Source organism: Lathamus discolor, chromosome 1 (assembly GCF_037157495.1).
Source record: "Lathamus discolor isolate bLatDis1 chromosome 1, bLatDis1.hap1, whole genome shotgun sequence".
Lineage (NCBI taxonomy): Eukaryota > Metazoa > Chordata > Aves > Psittaciformes > Psittacidae > Lathamus > Lathamus discolor.
This window is the reverse complement of record NC_088884.1, coordinates 119,605,968-119,624,789: the sequence shown is the minus strand read 5'-3', so window position 1 is coordinate 119,624,789 and position 18,822 is coordinate 119,605,968. Positions and strand designations below refer to the sequence as shown.

The window sequence follows — 18,822 nt, the reverse complement described above, 5'->3', positions numbered from 1 at the left end:
TACCATCAATGAACTCCAGAAACATCCTGCATTGCTTGTGTCCTGCTGTGTTGGCCCTTCAGCAGGTAACTAGGGTGGTCGAAGCCTCCCATGGGGCCTGTGAACATAAGACTGTCTGAAAGCCTCACCTTTTTTTTCTTGATCAGTAGGTCACAGTTAAAAATATTATTAAATTCATACTAGTTTGTAGTTTGTGACATTTCCACAAATGCTTCTGTGCAGTGGTTCTTCGCCAGAATATGAGAGAAATAAAATCTAATGCAGGAAATACATCTCTGTGTAGTCAAGCCCATCTCCTTTCTTCCTGTCACTTCATTTGTAGGACTAGCAACTTGCAAAGGACACCCAATAATTCAGAACACACTGTGTTGAAATCAATATGTAGTGAGCCACAGTTTGGGATATCCAGACATACTTTCAATACTGCTTAATTTACAGATTCCCAACTTGAAGATGTTTCACGCTTAAGCTCTAGGCTACCGTGTGAAGACTGTAAGGCATAAGGTCCCCTTCTCCAAAGGAATATGTTTGTAAATACTGAATGGCATCACTCACAACGAACCACCAATTTAGGGAAGGGAATAACTTTCAAAAGACAATCCTGATTTGCTACCCACAGACGGGAAAAAGCTGTACCTTGTTAAAGCCATCAAAAGTAGTCAGGCTTTTTTTCCATTTATGTAAATTTCAGCCAAAATGTAACACACAGATGCACATTTTTATCACCTGCAATTTAAGCATGAACACAATTGTTAAGTAACTGATGAGTGTCAAGGAAGTAACAGATAGTCTCTTCTCACCATGTGCAATACCAACAGCATGATGTTACCAGTGAGTGACCCTGGTTCAGATATGCATTATGGTGTAAATGCTCCTAAAATATTCTTAAAAATAGAGCTGTGTAGAGGTGTTTGTTAGAATTTTTCCCCTCCTTATGAAACATGTTCTTCCTATGCAAAAATCTGAGTATGCTTAAATATGATGAATTGCAAGCAGCAAGGTGCCAACTTTCCCCTTAAGCAGAAGACATATTGTTCTAGAAGGACACAACGGAGGGGTTTTGCTTTATGTAAGAACACTTGTACAGTCAAATCCAAGCCTTCCTTAGACTGGTAACAGGGCTGTGCATCCCCATGGGATAGGCTAAATAATAAGCTAAGTTCCAGAGCTCAGGTGTGCCATAGTTCCAGGCTTTGGTGTGCCATAGGGGGTGAATTGACTCTAATAATTTCACTTGACTAGAAAAGAAAACATATACAGAGAGTTGCAATGATTTGTTCAAAATCACACTGAATTAAGCAAAGTTGAGAATAGAAGCCAGGTTTGTCCCAGCCCTTTTTCATAGAGCCATCCCTCTGCTTTCCCAGAACGAAAAAAGTTCAAGAGGGGGCATATGCATACATTGCTGTAAAGGATAGAAAAGTAGCTGCGAACTGACACCATTAAATCAGTGCAATCTCATTTGCTTAATGTATTAAGCAACATATGAAAGGAAACCTCAAGAAACTGCACAATAGTCATCATTCTCAACAATCGAACAGCCAAAGGAAAATTTTCTGCTCAAGCACAAGATAAGTATTCATGGACATTTTGTAGATACATTTAAAAATGCTAATAGGTGTTCTACATCTCTAAATAGGCTGGAGATGCCAGATGCTTTTCTCTCTTCTTCACAAAATCAAGAGGTGAGGGGAAAAAAAAAAAAAACAAAACCCAAATTCAGAAACATATCACAAAGATAGTAGCAGGCATTTCAAGTATATGGCCAGCTCTTATGGCTATAGGCACAGCTGCGCTTTGCATAGCATTACAGAATTAAAGCTGTTACCTGCACACATTCTGAATGCACAGCCAGTATTAATGACACAGGCCATCTAGGAAGGATTAAGGATTAGTTATCATTTCAGCTCAATGAAAGAAGATCTATATTTCTCTTTTGGACACATAATTCACAGGAGAATCGTCCTTGCCAACACTCTGAAAAAATAATCTTTCAGAATTCTTGCAAACCCACTGTGTTATGATTTCATCTCATGAAATACAACACCTTTACATTAAACCTCATAAAACTAAATCCTGCTGGATCTCTTCCAGGCTCAGAGAATAAACAGCTATATCAGTGATGCCTAGAACAGTAAAATCTGGCCCACTGTCATATGGCATGCTCCCATTTACAGAGGGGAGCAGGTCTGCAAACAGCTAATTCACATTGCTATTACAAAATCCTCACATATAATGAATTTCTCACATAATTGGTCTAAGAAATACTTCAGGGGAAAAAAGAATGCTTTGAACACCATAATACATATTTATTTCTACTTTTTTTTTTCCTTTTTAACCTATTCCCTGCCTTCCCCTTAATGAAATATGTGCTGCAGTGCTCTGTTTTTTAGCAAGCAGGAGTGAGTTTAGTTGCATCTGGAACTCTGGCAGATAGCAAAGGAGGGAAAATTATTGTCAAAAGAGTTCAAAAGCACAGATGAATATATCCAACGAGATTACTTTGTAAAGCCCTATTATTTTCCCTTTGCAGTCAGAAGACCTACAGATTCCTTTTAGTCTTGCCGGCCCCACCCAAAGCATGAGTAAGAAGGATATTAAAATAACCAAGTACAATTACACCACAGATATGGAGACCAGCGTATGGCCAAAGAACAAAAGAGATTTTCTGTGTGAATTAGGCTCTTCCTTGTCCCCTGTGTAGAGCTATGCCTTAATCCCCAGATCTGGGCAGAAGCTGGCAAGTCTTCATGCAGGAACTGCAATCACAGACCCAGATACACAGATGTCACACATTCCTTCCGATCACTTAGCAGGCTAATTACATCTCAGGCAGACGGCAACCAGATCATCTTCAGTACCAAAGCTCACTTGGTGCAAGCACAGCAGCCAAGGCTGACACTAACTGATACCACACCTCACCAGGGCCTGAATTCCCCTAAGGCTGTCCTCCTCATTTTTAACATTCTGACCATGGCACTCTGGATTTTAGTAGCCACAGCTAGAAGATGGTATTGCTATAGTAAAAAGGGGAGGTCAACTGTACTGCAAATAGCCAGCGACAGAAAGCAGAGGGAGTAATCCTACAGCAGAGGGAGGCAAGCTACTGAGGCTTCAGAGGGAGGGATCTGCTGGAGAAGGGACAAAGTTTCCCAAGGAACTGTCAATGTCCCTTTTGAACCAGGCAGAAGAGAAACATCCCTGTTAAGATGGTTGATTAGATGGTGTAACAGCAGGACAAGGTCACTGACCCTGCACTGGGAACAATTAGGACAGGATGTGCACTTGGAGAGCAGTAGATTGAGCCTGCAAGAGGACAACGCAGGACACCTTCACTACCCCCGGGGTCATCGTGCCCATCCTTTTCCTGGGGGTGGGGAAGGCTGATGCCCTAGGATAGCTCTCTGTGGTTTGGGGGCTATCCCAACCAGTGAGTGACTTCTGTCAGAAAACTGTAGCATAGGGTCTCAGCATGTATAAACACTTGAGGCTGGGATGAGGGAATGGCAATTGTTTGCAGAACTTGGCTACATAAGATGCTCTCTCAAATTGGGTAATGAACCTACCCCAGAATCAGCTGCTCTTATTCAGGGCATACCCAGGCTGACAGAAACACATCACCAGGTGAAATCCTAGTATCCACAGAGGCCTATAATCCTTAGGGAAAGAAAGTTAAAAAAGAGCAAGAGAGGTGACAGAATACGAGGCTAAAGTGAAACTGATCTGACCTAGTATTACCATTCTTGAGGCTTTATTCTGATATTTCAAGCATCGTTTTCAACACAGTTTTTGCCAAACCAGATGAAGATAACAGAACTTGGTTTCAGCTTTGTTTGTCTTTTTCAGTGTGAACACTTTCAAGATCCAAATGTTTAACTCTACACATTATTAAGTAGCAAAGGATACATGTCCGTAAACCATGGTACCTTTACTTTCAATGTTTATAGAACTACTCAAAACAGCATAATTTCACCATTTACTCACAGATGTAAATATTAATTCTAAGTTGACCCTAACACACTTTCTGCCACAACTTTACTTATAGGGACTAAACAAACCTTGTTCTCCCAGAAACCTGGGGGGGGGGGGGGGAGTAATATTACGCAAGTAAACCAGAGAATTACATTCTCACCTTTCTTTCCAGACATGAATTTAAGTTTTCCCTGCAGGGGGTCAATCAAGCCAGCTACATATCAGTTGGGAACGTGGGTTGCAAGGCACTGTCATCACTTAGAACTAGCAGTTTCAACCAGACCAGAAGACCAAGCATTGACTTGGATCCCAAGGTCAGATCTGTTGGCTATGTTTAATTCACTGTCAAGTTCAGCCTGCAGCATTTCCATATCACATACCAACAGTGCAAGAGTATGTGAATAAAGGTGCACAATAAAAGTGGCAAACAAGCATTCTGCCTAGCAAAGCTCCTGCTCTAGCACAATGCAATCTCTCAAGAAAGAAATTAAGATAGCAAGGTAAGAGAAAAGCACAACAATTCTTTTTCCTGACATTTACGTCATGTCTCCTTCGCTACAGTACAAACGCCATGTGTGAAGAGCCCTATTAACTCACACTGAAGCACCCCTTTGGTCAGGAGCAGAATTTCTACTGCTGCAATTCCACGATGAGCTTTGGGATGGGACAGCATCTCACTTTTTGCAAGCAAAGAAGTCCAGCTGATGCATGGCAAGGAATTGCACCCTTCCTCAGCATGCTGTTAACCTGCTTTACCTACATACCATTCCAGCTACCATCTCGGCCACAATGCTTCACGGTTCAGCTCACAAACTATTTGGCCAGAGTCATTACAGCTAGCAGAGTCCTACAGCTGTGACCCAACAGGCTTGCAGAATAGAAATGTTAACTACTAGACCAAGCACTACTAGGTGCAGTTGGAACTTGATCAAACCAAGCCGGGGTTGGAAAAATGTTGTGAGGAGATGTGCATTTGAGTAAATGGAGGCTGAAATGTATTATTCACACCGACAAAGAAAAACGGAGAATATTGGAATAAATAGAAACAAATCAATAATTAAAGGTATGCAAAAAACCCGAAATAATAAATAAATGTACTGGGTGGTTCTTAGACTTATGTCAGCCTATGTTACGTGTAAGTATTTGCACATACTGAGAAAGCAAAAATACACATGGAGAAGATAACCGTGTTCAAAATGTACATTAACAGGTTTGTTTTCTTTAAACGAGTTTCTTCAGCTTTACTTTTCTGTGTCAAGTTCATGAAGGTAGAACTGTAAATTTCTAGTTTGAAAGCAGAATAGTAGAGGAAAGAAGAGATTGGAGATGAGGACCAAAAGTTTGAATATATTCTTTGTTGAATGCATGTTAAGTGAACATTGCTGCTGCCTTTTCCAATCATTTCTGAACTTTGTGAAAACTGGAGATGTAATACCATCACGAGCCATGTCACCCAAACTGCTCCTGGGTCAGCTTCTTCACACATCTGGATTTTTTATATATTTGGAAATAGCAACTTTATATTTTTTTTAATCATTGATTATGTGCCTACCAGTTTGATTACTTAAATCACTTTGTAATTGAACCCAAATCCAGTGTAGAGACTAATTTGCTAATTAGATCAATCTGTCATCCTGAGCAGATTGTTTCACTGCTTTATTTTAAGTCAGGCTTAATATTACAGCAGCATAGCTTTGGGCAAGAAGTTCCTTGATTTTGTTTTTTGAAGATGTTTTACTACAAATTAGTATTTAAAATAATTTTTCAGCAAATAACAGGTGCCCGACCCTTGAAGCCATTAGAATTGCCCTCTACCCGCAAATCTGACCATTTCCCAACAAGTAGCAATTAGTTCTGAAAATTACTTTCTGTGCTTGCCTCTCTCACTCATTTACAGTCATTTCCTCTGTTAGGCAGTTGCAAAAGCATCTACAGAACTGTATGACTCCACAGCATGTAGACCCACTCCAAAGCTCACTGATATCCACACCTTTGGCCATTCATCAGGGGAAGTACTACAGCAAGCTTGAATGCAAATGGTCAAAACCCACCCAAATGCTGATGTGAAGAGCAAAATTTGGAGCTGGACCCTTCATGACCAGCAAACTGTTGCTGTGGCCAATGATGGTAGTATTTCTGTCCCATGCCACCCTGCCCAGAGGCAGCAGCTCTTCTTTTTTCCCTTTTGCAGCATCTGTGCCCTAGCCAGAGCTCAACATTTTGACATAAACACCCTGTCTTTCTGTATGGCTCACATAGCAAGGCCCTGCTCTCTGTTCAAGGTGCTAGCTACTAACAGGCTGCAAACAACAGGGGGAAAAAAGGGGGAGGAGGAAGATCTGTTACGTGATAGCTTTTTAAATAAAATACACTAGAAACACCAGGTACCATGCAATTGTAGTCCTCTAGCCATGGTCTCTGCTATCTTTGTCATCCAGCATTTAGATTAGATACAGAACAAAGGGAGCGGTCATCGCAAACAGACACTTTGCATGAACAAAAATGCTCACTATGACAAAAACTGTAGCTAGATATAGATGCATGTCAGATAAATTTGAAGAATAATAACTTGCTAAAGCACTAGCACATAAATAAATCTAATTTATATATATATATATGTCTGTGTGTGTGTAATACAGCAACCAAGCACCTATATTTACCATTTAACATAAACAGAGGAAAGTACAATGCAACTTTGAAAAACAGAGGCTTGCAATAATATTTAAGAATGTTCCTATGGAAAAAGTTCCAACTTGGAAAAACTTGCCTGAAAATTTTAAGCTACTAGATACAGGGAAACTATTGCAGGAATGGCCACTAAAATAAAAATGAAACAGGAAAACAACTAGAAAACTCCTTGCGACTTGCTTTGGTTTCCATGTGAAAGTAATCAGACCTGGTTTGATCTTTCCCCTCATGACACGAAACCCTGATTAAAGATGGTCTAGAGTTTTGGCCCCCGAACATACCGTTTCTGGAGCAGGACGGCAGCAAGCAGCAATACGGAGCGTTAGGAGAGCGATACCCGGTGTCCCTGGGCAAATTAAGAGACGACATGGTGTGCACAAGCGCCACCAAGAGGATCTTCTTCCCAGCGTCCAAATAGGATTTTCTCCCCACCCCCAGAGCAGCACCCTGGATTGCTCAGGCACTCGCTCAGCGCCCTTCGAGCATGAGCCGCTCACTGCTGCATTCTCAGTGAGCATTGCAAATGCAGAGGGAAGGATAAACGACTTTTTTAGGGTTCCTTTCAGAACACGGGGGGGAACGGAAGATGCATCTGCAGCACATGCAGTTCTTGACAAAGGAGCTTTTAAATGTTGTGGGAACAGAACACAAGACCGCTGCCCAGTCCTGGGTCTGGAAAATGTTAAATTCCACCTTATCAGCCACCAAAACAGAGTCAGGAGGGGTCTGTTGCTGCGCTGCCTCCCCTCAAAACCTGTGCAATCCTGCTTTTTTCCTATCAAATGTAACTGTGAGATTCAAATACTAATAATATTTTGGTAGTGTGATGCTGGAGCCCATTTTTTAAGGTTAAGCAGACATTCTCATCAGATATTTTTTCATTATGGGGAGAAAGCCAGTTTTGTCTTCACCACTGCCATTTTATGGGATGAAAAGAACAAGCTAAAAAGCCACAGCTTTTCCATTCCTTTACACTGTTACTAACCAGAGGGTAATCCCTCAACCTCAAATTCATGCTCAGAGAGCCTCTGAGGCCAGTATCTCCCTAATCTGGCCTGGCTACACACACCAGTGAGTGGCCAGTGAGGCTGGACCTCCTTTGAGGGTGAAAGCAGCACCAAGCTGCTTGGGAAAGGGGGGTGCTTTGTGTTGGGTAAGGCTTGGCTACCCTCCACTTGTGTGTGCCTCCTTCTGCAAATCACTGCTCTCAGTGTGGCTGATAACACAGCCTGGTCTTGCCATCTTCCACGGTGGGAAACCAACCTGTGAGCTGCTCAGGGACAGAAAGCTCAGTTTTGTCCAGGAAGGGGAGAGGAGGGAGGTTGCAATAGAAGCTTGAATCAAGCCTCCCAGGTGCCAGGTGTTAGCAAGCAAGGGCTCAGCTGGGTAAGGCTGCAAACCACCTAGACAAACTCTGAACTTGGAGCATGGGTTGGACTAAATGGTCTTCTGAGGTCCCTGTCACAGTTAGCCTATGATTCTGCAACTGAAAAGGTGATGTTGCCTGCAGGTTGGTGACAAGCAAGTAAGAGGCTCAGACTGGGGGAGCCATCAGTGATAGCGGTTTTCATCCCAAGCTCATCACATCAGCAAAAGCACATGAATGAGTCATAGGGTCTGGGGTGCAAAGAGGCTCCTACATGCAGTACATACCCAGGTAAGGGATTAAGTGATCTCAAGACAGTGGATTTGGAAAAACATGCAAGGCAGTTTAACAGAGTGGTGGTATTTATTGCTGCCTGAGTTGAGGCAAGTCTTGCCCACCCTTTCACAGACAGGCAAGTGTTTCTCTTTTCCAGTTCTCAGCTTCTAGGTCTGGCCAGGAAAAGGTACGAAAGGTCCAAATTCACACCAAGGCTTGAGAGCAAGAGGAAGCAGCAGTATGGTTGTAACACAGACAGTGCAGACAAGGCAGTGCTACTCTTAACTCCCTTCAAGCACCCAGCAGTCAAGTCATTTTCCCCATAGCTCATTTTCACCACCATCCACCAGTTACCATTTACTGAGAGGTTGGGGGGGGGGGAAAGAGAACTGGGGTTAGGGTCTTTTATCCATGCAGCTCATTCTCTCACCTAACTCCTAAGACTTAAGGTGATTTAAGCACTTAAAGATTAAAGGCGTTTTAACAGCTTATATTGCTTTAAGCATCTAAGGTAGCTTAAACGCTTATGCTACTTTCAGGGGTTTATAGCGGCTTAACTGTCCCTGCCACTTGATGAATTTATGGGTGCTCAAAAGTCTATGCTCCCTTTAAAACATTAAAAACCTACCTTAAACTATCATTGTTTTTTTAAGCATGTCTTCCTACTTGGCTCCCCCAGGTTGGGAGAGGGGGTACCCCAACCCCTCAGCTTTTCTTGGGGTGACAGCGCCCTTACCTGATGGCAGCAAGCTCCAGGGAGACTGGAACTCCCATACGCACGGGTCCGAGCCCACGGTTAAAGGGCCGGGCCGGATCAGGGCAGCGGCCTCTGTCGGGCAGGGCCCGGGGGGTTAAACCTCTCTGGGCCAGCTGCCCTAAGGAGCTCATTAGTTTCATTCCCAATTAAGCGTGAAGCAGCGTCTGTTTATGGAGCACGTGCAGAGGGACACCCCCCCCCCCCCCCATCCCAGTCCCAGCTCCTGACTGGGTCCCCCCGGCCCCGATGTGCGCCCCTAAATCCGGGGAAGGCATCCGCACCCGGGGCAGCCTGAAACGCCACCCGAAGGCTGCCCGCACCAGCCTGTCAGGGCTGCAGGCTGGGAACGCCGTGCCCGGTGTGCACCGGAGGAGCACGGACGGCAGGCACCTCCCGCTCCGGCACTTTCCCCTGCAAGGGATCAGAGCCAGGGCAGCAGTGGTTGCCCCGGTCTGCAGGCTTGGGCTGGTTTTGTTTACGTGACCTCGGATCGTTTGAAATTTATAGTAAATGAGTTCTCCAAGGGTGATTAAAAGTGGAAACAGTAAGGTCTCATAAAGCCTCGTTTCAAATCAAAGCTTAACCCTGGGAAAACTATGTGTTTTTCCTCTTTATTTCCTGTGGGCTGGAAACAAACAAGCAAACTGTTCTGGTGAAAACAAATGAGCAGATTTCTGCTGGATATGTCTCACCCTCCACCCCAGAAAATAAATGGTTATCATCTCCAGCCTAAACAAAGTCTGTTCAGGTTTGAGTCCTTGCTTTCACACAGCCCAGCTGACTGGATCTGCAGAAAGCAGCATACGGGGCCACCAGAAGTTTTTATGGAGCGGCACATTGTTTTCCGATCATACTGAGATCCACCTGAAGGGATATAGAATCATAGAATCATAGAATAGTTAGGGTTGGAAAGGACCTGAAGGTCATCTAGTTCCAACATCAGTTACTCCAAGCAATAAGAAGCAGTGAAAAATAGGGAGGCAGACACCCCAGCTACAAACCTGTCCATTTTACAAAGACCTGATGGATAGCCCAGCCATTCAGGGTAAGAGCATACATGCTGGTAGGTCCTCTTCCACAGAAGAGGAGTTTGAGGACAGAGGTGGGTGGGATCAGCACTGGGAACTGGAAGGGGTGTCTTGTGCAAGTGGCAACAGCTACAACCTCTGGCAATCCTCAAGACTTGGCAAAACAAGCTCGAAATGGGCACCATAAGTCACCAGCAGGGCTCAGAGCTATGGAAGTCAACTGAGGCCAAGAGTTTGCAGATTTATTGTTTAAAAGAATGAGTTGAACGCAGAAAATAGATGGTAAGAATATGTGGGGCTGTAAGAAATAAACTACTTTTATGCTCTTCCACAAGTGATATTAGACATTCAGGACATTTATTTTCCAGGTATGAAACAATTCCAAGAAGAGAGAAGCTGACCTTACAGGGAGATGACACCAACCAGCATGGCCTGATGGAAAGGATCTTGAAACCTCCTCCGAAGGAGCTGGCACTGGCTTCAGTGTGTGACAGCCGCTTGCGTGGGGCAGCACTGCACTCTACCAGGGCACTCCAGCAGGGCAGCCCTGTGCTTTCCCAGTGGGAATGCTGCAAGTTCCATCTCTTTCCTATATGCCCCAAGCAGCAACTCAAACCTCTGGGAAGCCTAGCCTGGAAACTGGACACAGAGGAATTCTGTAGTTTACAGAAGTCATCACAACTAAGCTTAGCTTCCCATAAAACATGTCTATCAGGAGATATATTCAGTAGCTGATTAATGAATGTGGCTTACCACAAAATGATACTACACAGACCTACTCTTTTCAATAATAATCCCATAAATAACATTACTAAAATTTCAAGAAATCCAAATCTCACTGAAGCTGCGTCATGATCCCAGTGCCCTGTCTGTTGTCTTCCCTTTTGTGGTAAATCAACACAATCATAATTCTTTAAGGGAGCTTCTAGTTGAAGACAGGATCGAAGGCAGAGGGACATGCCTGTGCTGTGCAGAGCCAGGGCCACATTTCTAGCCTCAGAGAAACGTGCCAGGTGTCCGTATTGCAAAAGTACTCGGATCCTCCCGCCCGGGGAACCCCCTTTTTGGCGGTCGGGGGCCATCCAGGGGCTGTGGGGCCGGGGTCCACTGCAGCCCCCCGCTCCTCGTAGGGGCAGGAGGGGCGGGGGGGCAGCAGAAGCCCCGCCGGCAGACCCTGCCTAGCCGGGGGCTAGGATTACCGGCAGCCCCCAGCAGCTGCCTCCTGCTCCAGCGCCTGGCCGAGCCCTGCCCAGCATCGCGGCGAGGGGCAGAGGTGCCAGACACCCCCCGGGGGATAGGGGAGCAGCAGTCTCGCCCCCTGCTTGAGGAACCGGCCCGGCCGCATACACATCCGCTGGCAGCGAAAGCACGGAACGTGGGCAAGGGGGGCCGGCGGGGCGAGGGGGGTCCCGCTGCTCCTCAGTGGCTGTGTTAGCGGCGGAGCCCACCTCCAGCTACCCCGGGCTGGAGCGGCCTCTCTCCCCCTGCTCTCCCCAGGAGCGTCTCCGGCTTCCGTGGCTCTTTGTTCGCGGGGATCTCTCCCCCCTTCCCCGTGCTCGCACGGTAACGTTTCTCGCAAGGATTTCCTGCCAAAAGACAATCCCCCTGAGCTAAAGCAGACCGAGAAAGTAGTGACCAATCCTTTCTGGATGGCTGTCACCAGGCTCCTCCCAGCCCCCACTCCCCCTGCCATTTGCATACAAAAAAATCCAGAAAACTCCCGTTTGCCCCCACATCTCGCTCAGACCCTCCGTCCCCGGCTGGCAGCAGGAGCCCGAGCGGGGGACGCTGCCTGCTGCTGAGGGCAGCGGCGCGCCGCGCGCTCCGCGCCCTGCCACCCCGGCCCCTTCGAGCCCCTCGCCAACCCCCCACCTCCTCCTCCGCGCCCCAAAATGCAGCGCCGCCTCTGCGCCCTGCTCCTGCTGGCGTCCCAGTGCATGGGCTCGGCCGCGGGGCTCTTCCCCTTCGGGGAGCCCGACTTCTCCTACAAGCGCTCCAACTGCAAGCCCATCCCCGCCCCGATGCTGCTGTGCCGGGGCATCGAGTATCAGAGCATGCGGCTGCCCAACCTGCTGGGGCATGAGACGGTGCAGGAGGTGCTGGAGCAGGCCTCCACTTGGATCCCGCTGGTGCAGAAGCAGTGCCACCCCGATACGAGGAAGTTCCTCTGCTCCCTCTTTGCCCCCGTCTGCATCGACGACCTGGACGAGATCATCCAGCCCTGCCACTCGCTCTGCGAGGAGGTGAAGGAGAGCTGCGCTCCTGTGATGTCTGCCTTCGGCTTCCCCTGGCCCGACATGCTGGACTGCAGTCGCTTCCCCAAGGACAACGACCTCTGCATCCCGCTGGCCAGCAGCGACCACATCCTCCCCGTCACCAGGGAAGGTAAGAGGGGTCGCTTCTGCCCTCATGAGCCGCCCCGGCAGCGGGGTCGCCCACCCCCCGCCTTTCCCTGGGGAGCGGAGGTCGCTCCTTCCCGTTACAGCACGCCCGGTGCTCCGGGACGGGGCGCCGCGGAGGGAGCCACAGGGAGGCTTGCCCGAGGGGACGGGGAAAACCTCGGGCACCGTCGGGGAACTGGTACCAGCCCGCACCCCACGGCATCCTCCCGTCTCCGTGCCCAAAGCAAAGGTCCGGGACGCCGGACTCTAGCCGCCCGGCTTCCAGAGGGACAATCCCCATATGCGAAGGTCGCGGCGTTGGGCTGTTTTATGTGCCCATCTCTCTTTACTCTTTCCCCCGGATTAAAAAAGCCCCAAACCAAACAAAAACTCAATAACTTTTGGTTGAGGTCTGACCTGAAAAACACACCGCGCCCCCGCCAGAGGGGCTGCAGCAAGGTAAGGCGCCTCAAAGTGTTCCGGGGCCGCGGGGAAAAGGAAGGGGCTGGTGTGGAGGGATGGGAACCTGGTGTTTCCCGAAGGGCTCCCAACGCCACCTGCTGTTCCTTTCTCCCCGGACTTGACGGGGACTGTCTTGCACTTCCAGCGCCCAAGGTCTGCGATGCCTGCAAAAACAGAAATGAAGACGATAATGACATCGTGGAAAACCTCTGCAAAAACGACTTTGGTAAGTGGAAGCGGAACTCCCCTCGGTTGAAACTTGAGAGTTGAGGATCAGGTAAAACTCCCAGTGGAGTCAGAGAGAGATGTGCCTGGATAAAGGTAGGGCTTTGTCTTATCTGCAGATGGACCCTTCTGACTGTTGAGTCATGAAACATAGAATTCCACCTTGGAGTAGAAAGTGGTCCCTTTTATAGTCCTTTTCTGTTTGCTGTTTTGAAGTAGTGCTCTTTTATGTGGATGTTGCTGGCAAGCCAAGTAGAAAGTAAAATGGAAAAAAAAAGAAAGGATCTTTCATCCAGACTATTGCCTGGGGAGAAGTAGAGCAAAGCTTCATTTAGACGTATGAGAAAAAGCCGCATGACCAATCTCACGTATCGCAAGAAAGACTCTCCCCGCAGATTAAGAATGAAGCTCTATATATCATTTGACAGAGAAGGTAATGCACAGACAATTGGGGATATAAACTTAATGGGAAGATCTGGGGTTAGAAGAGGACAAGAAAGCCCCTTCGACACAGACAACTGAACGGCACATTATCCACACATTAGCATTTAAAGAGAAATAGGGAATAAGGAGGGGAATCCTTTTATAATAGGTCAATGTTTATACCTGGAAACAGATTTGTAGTATAAATATCTGCAACAGTTCAAAAGTCTTTCTTAAGAAAGAAAAACCAAAATCCAACAAAAAAAACCCACCACCCCAAACCTGAAACCATGACTGTGGGACATAATTGCTAAAACAACCAATAGCTTTGGCCTGGCAAATTGCGCTCAGATAAATCCTCCTAAAGCTAAACATGCCCCACGGATTCTTACAGAGCCCTGTGTCCCCCTCCTAGTTATTTTACCAAATCAAATGCAGCTGTTGGACCAATTTGCCCTCCATGGGATCTATTCTTTCAAAAAAACAATGCATGTGAAATATTATTTCCTTACAGGTTTGCCTAAAATCCTCTCCAGCCTAATAAATTAAGTTTAGACGTTTTCAGCTGCAGAAGAGATCAGGTTTCAGATTAGGTCTAGGTACTTGCCTCCCCACCTCCCTTTCAAACTCTAGTTTCAGGAAGACTGACCTCTCCCACCAAAAAAACGCAGGAGTTCTGCTTAACGCAGTGATCCTGCCCGCTCCCTGTTTGCAAACAGGAGAAAAGCTGGAGAAAATATTAATTTAGAAAGGAAGGAAAAAGAGGGGGAGGGGGTAGAGGAGAAAAGAAGCTCAAAAAACCCCTCAGCCCTGAGGTTGATTCAAACTGAAATGACTTGCATGCCCTTTGTGGCTTTAGAAATGGAGCCACCTGCTGCCTCTTCTGTCAGCCCTGACAGTTTAATTAGCAATAGAGCACCTCCCTCCCCAGGTCCTCTTTATGTGCACTAATGGGAAAAAGCCTCTCAATCTCTCCCTCTTCCCGCTTCCCCCTCCTCTCGCTCTATTAGCCTTGAAGATAAAAGTGAAGGAGATTGCCTACATCAATGGGGATACCAAGATCACCCCCGAAACAAAGAGCAAAACCATCTACAAGCTGAATGGGCTGACGGAAAGGGATCTGAGGAAGATCGTGCTCTGGCTCAAAGGTGGCCTTCAGTGTACCTGCGACGAGATGAATGACATCAACGTCCCCTACTTGGTGATGGGGCAGAAGCAAGCTGGGGAACTGGTGATCACGTCCCTGAAACGATGGCAGAAAGGGCAGCGGGCTTTCAAGCGGTTCTCCCGCAGCATCCGCAAACTGCAGTGTTAGTGGCTTCGGCTCTGGCTGCCTCCACCAGCCACCTCTGTCCTGAGCTCTCCGGGCCTCCAGCACCTTCTTGCTTCGGCCCCTCTGAGCCTTGAGATGCCACGGGCATGAGACATGGTGACCGCTCTCCGAGGGGGGAGGGAGCCCTCCACTCCTGTACATAGGTTAAAATGTAATAAACAAAAAATATCATGATGATTTTTGGGAAGCATTAAAGTATCTTGCTTAAAGCTTGGGTTATTTTATGGTTGCAAATGTGACTTTGGTCTGAGGTTTTTCCCTCTTCATTTTTGGTAATGCTGGCTCATTTATATTGCTGCTTCTCTGTATACATGCATGTTTGTTGTGCAAAAGTAGGAGATGCAGAGAAAGACAGCCACACGTGTGACTGGCTTGTCACAGTGGGTACGACTCTTTCACTGAGGTGAAATGGCTTGCCATCTATATTAACACTATAAAGGTCACATTACGACTCTTGCATGTGATACATAGGCACCAGTAAGAGTATATTAACCATTCTCACATTTTATTTTCCACAAGTCTGAGCCCTTCTCTCAGAAAAAAATGTACAAGTTTTGGAGCTGGTTATTCTGAATGCAACTTTTTTTTTATTCTTATTGTTTCAAAAATTAAACCATCTGTAGCCTAACTGTAATATACCTAGTGGTTAACCTGAAAGAGTTGTAAAATATTGCTTTAATTAACCTTGTAAATACTCCAGATAAATGTTATATTCTTGTACATAAACTTTACATCATAGATTACCCATTGTCTCGGTCTGCATTCATTTTAATCTGTTTCGGGAGAACTGGGGAAAACTGTCCAACTGGGCTTTGCCATGACAAAGTAAAATTTGGCCTTCCACCCAAGTGGCCAGTAGAGAAGCAAGAGGAAGTATCTAGTGCTGCAATCAGCAAAAACATAGTGGACCTCATTTCCCCAAAGATGAACCCACAAGACACAGAACTGGGTCTCAACCACCTCATTTTAACATGTGTCTGCTAAGCACTTTGAGATGAAGAGTTGTCTGTGAATCCTTTGTTGGACAGCCAATGTTTCAAGCTCATCTTCTCAGAAGACTCTGCTGATGTGTAATAGAAATAAGGCCACTTGCTTAAAAAACAAACCCATTTATCCATTTCTTACACTTGAAAAATACATGTAGAGTGCAAGAGTAGACAGAAAAAAAAACATTTGCAACTAACAATTCAGATTAATGGTAGAGCAAAGCATGTTTTGTGTGTATGTATACTCACGACTCTTACTGAGAAAGAAAATAGACCATACATAAGAGCTCAACTGGAGGACTGTTTTTCAGCATTTTTCTTACAATGTTATTTTGATGAAGAGCATTACCTGGAAGAATTTTATTGTACTTATCCTGAAAAATAGCCTTGCTTCCCAGTGCTGCCACACACGAGAACAGCCCAATGTTCCCAAGGACAATGTGCAATTGTAACCATTCACAGACAGAATACAAATCCAACACTAGATTTTTCTTTGAAGTAAAAAATAATGTTAATTTCATATATTTAGTGCTGGGTTTTTTCTCACCCTCAGGATAAAAAGATAAAATCTGACGATCCATCCTGTCAAGTTTGTTTTGGTAAAATTAATTGTTTGCCCTCTCCCAGAGTCTTAATGTGCTCACTATGCCTGGTACAAGCAATGGTAGGGCTCTGACCATAGAAGATGAGAGCAGTCCTCACAAATGTCCTCAAAAATATAACAATTAATAAAACAAACAAAAAAAGCAACAAACCACCAAAACCAAAAAAAAAAAAGCTGTATTGCAAACTGCCCAAATGTAATTCTTTTGTGAAACAGTATCTTTATTTAAAGGCCAATACACTGCTGAAATGTCATTAAAGCTGTTCTTCTGAATAGACCTGGCTTCCCAGGAAACAGATTTTGAGTCTTTTCATGCCATGGTATAATTATTTTAATACCAGCACTATGACCATCATCTTACAGAGCCATCAGTATTCAGCTCTACCCATCTCATTCAGTGTATAATGTAATACCTGTCCCTGAACAGCCTTGGGTTTAGAGGGAACAAACTCACAGATAAAGAGGAGCTGGCAGAAGACGAGCCTGCAGAAAATGGGCTTGTGCTGCATGGTGGAAGAAAGCACTTCAAAGAGGCAATGCAGTTGTTGCAATGCAGTCTCTGGGGATAGAAAACAAACAGGCAGGAGTGCTCAACTCAGCCTGCCTTACAGATATATGAAGTCCTCCTACAGCAACCATAAAATTATCTTAATTGGGCTGTCCTAGACGACAGCAGTACTGATGGTGATGAGGACAGACAGGTCGCAAGTTACTCACTCTGAGGTCACGCTGAGGTCAAGACTACATGACAGAGTTTTGCCAAATCACTTTAAATCTATAAGGACACATTACCTATGACCAACATTACTCTGTCTTTAAAAAAAATCCCCTTCCTCCATCACAAAATAAACACCATTTCACCAGCAAAATCCTGTTGCTGTCAAGACAAATTCAGGAAAAGAGGAATAAACTAGATTGGCAGACATTCAACTTTACTAATATCATCAGTGTCCTGGATTAAGAGCATCCTGCCATACAGCGTACCCCTACTGATAAAGCCTTCTGCACCTTCTGCACGTGGCGCTGGGCTGAATCACTAGGACTATCCACCTTCAGGGCGAATTGGCAAATGCAGGGTTACCTTTCAGTTAAGCAGGATTTAGGCAAATATGAAGAGTAATGGGACTCGTGTTTTCCCAGCTAACAGTGCTGTGTTAAAAGACGGGTCATATTCACCTCACCAAGGAGAGAGAGTGTCAGTGTTTGTTATACTATCTGTTTCCAAAGGTGTGTAAGGCAGACATTGCAAACTATTCAACTGAAAATCAGGATTTTAAAGTCACAGCCTGAGGAAACTTCATCTCTCACATGCTGGTAAAGAAGTAAACACATACATTTTTCACATTTTTACCCTTACTCTTCCTTGCTCAACAATAACTGAAAATCTTCAACGGTGCCAGGCAAACAGTGAACCAAACATGTAACAAAAAGTGGTCGAAGCCCGTTACTTTTGATCATTGTGCCACATACACTTCAGAGTAACCTTATTACCTGGTACGGTATGGTTCAGTTGTAGCAATTTATTTATTTATTTGTTTTGCAGTTGATGAAAAAGAGCAACCGCTGTTGCATTTTTCAGACACTTTTTGTCTTCTTCTAATTGAAACAACATTGTTAGGCAGCCAATTATGTAGCTCCCATTGTATTTGCTTTCATAAAAACTATAAAAGCAGTTGACTAGAATGGATTAGTTTAAGAACAATAATAATGATACTTGACATTTATACAGAAGTTTCCATTTAAGTTTCTCAGACTGCCTTCACAAAAATAGGCATTAATATCCCTCTTTTGTAGATCAAGAAAATGAGGCACAGTGAAGTGAAATAATTCATTCAAAACCACCCAGCAAGTCCTTTACAGTCATGAAAAGCAGCATATTTTTTGTCTCCAAGTTTTATGCTCTAATCACTAGGCCACATGTCGTGGTTTAACCCCAGCTGGCAACTGAATACCATGCAGCCACTCACTCATCCCCTGGAGTGTGGGATGAGGAGGAGAACCAGAAAAAAAAGCAAAACCTGCAGGTTGAGATAAGAACAGTTTTATAGTTTAAATAAAGTAAAATTTTATAATAATAATAGGAAAAAAGGAAGTAATAAACCCCAAGAAATACAAGTGGTGCACAATACAATCGCTCATCACCTGCCAACCAATACCCAGCCTGACCCAAGCAGCGATCTGCTCTTCCGGGTAACTCTGTCTTGTTTTTATACCAAGTATGATGTGCTGTGGTATGGAATACCCCTTTGCCTAATTTGGGTCAGGTGTCCTGTCTCTGCTCCCTCCTGACTTCTTGTCTTGGCAGAACATGAGAGACTGAA

The 18,822-nt window shown here is 45.4% G+C and overlaps 1 protein-coding gene and 1 long non-coding RNA gene across 3 annotated transcripts; one reads left to right on the top strand and one right to left on the bottom strand.

The window, feature by feature from the left end:
- Positions 1-10,333: 10,333 nt before the first annotated feature.
- Positions 10,334-14,633, bottom strand: LOC136021210 (uncharacterized). Of its 2 annotated transcripts, none has more exons than XR_010615695.1 (3): positions 14,228-14,633; positions 12,886-13,094; positions 10,334-11,673 (listed from the first exon to the last, which is right to left on the bottom strand). It is a non-coding gene; the product is annotated as an uncharacterized LOC136021210 (long non-coding RNA). The 2 variants fall into 2 exon arrangements; XR_010615699.1 differs by lacking the exon at positions 14,228-14,633 and adding an exon at positions 13,762-13,892.
- Positions 11,822-15,654, top strand: SFRP2 (secreted frizzled related protein 2). Its single transcript, XM_065693179.1, has 3 exons — positions 11,822-12,472; positions 13,076-13,156; positions 14,589-15,654. The coding sequence occupies exons 1-3, from the start codon at positions 11,980-11,982 to the stop codon at positions 14,891-14,893; spliced, it is 879 nt and encodes a 292-aa protein (XP_065549251.1). The 5' UTR covers positions 11,822-11,979; the 3' UTR covers positions 14,894-15,654.
- Positions 15,655-18,822: the final 3,168 nt, after the last annotated feature.

Coding starts and splice junctions, on each gene's coding strand:
- SFRP2 (XM_065693179.1), top strand. CDS start 11,980: ATGCAGCGCCGCCTCTGCGCCCTGCTCCTGCTGGCGTCCCAGTGCATG. Junction 12,473..13,075: donor CCTCCCCGTCACCAGGGAAG/GTAAGAGGGGTC, acceptor TTGCACTTCCAG/CGCCCAAGGTCTGCGATGCC. Junction 13,157..14,588: donor CCTCTGCAAAAACGACTTTG/GTAAGTGGAAGC, acceptor TCGCTCTATTAG/CCTTGAAGATAAAAGTGAAG.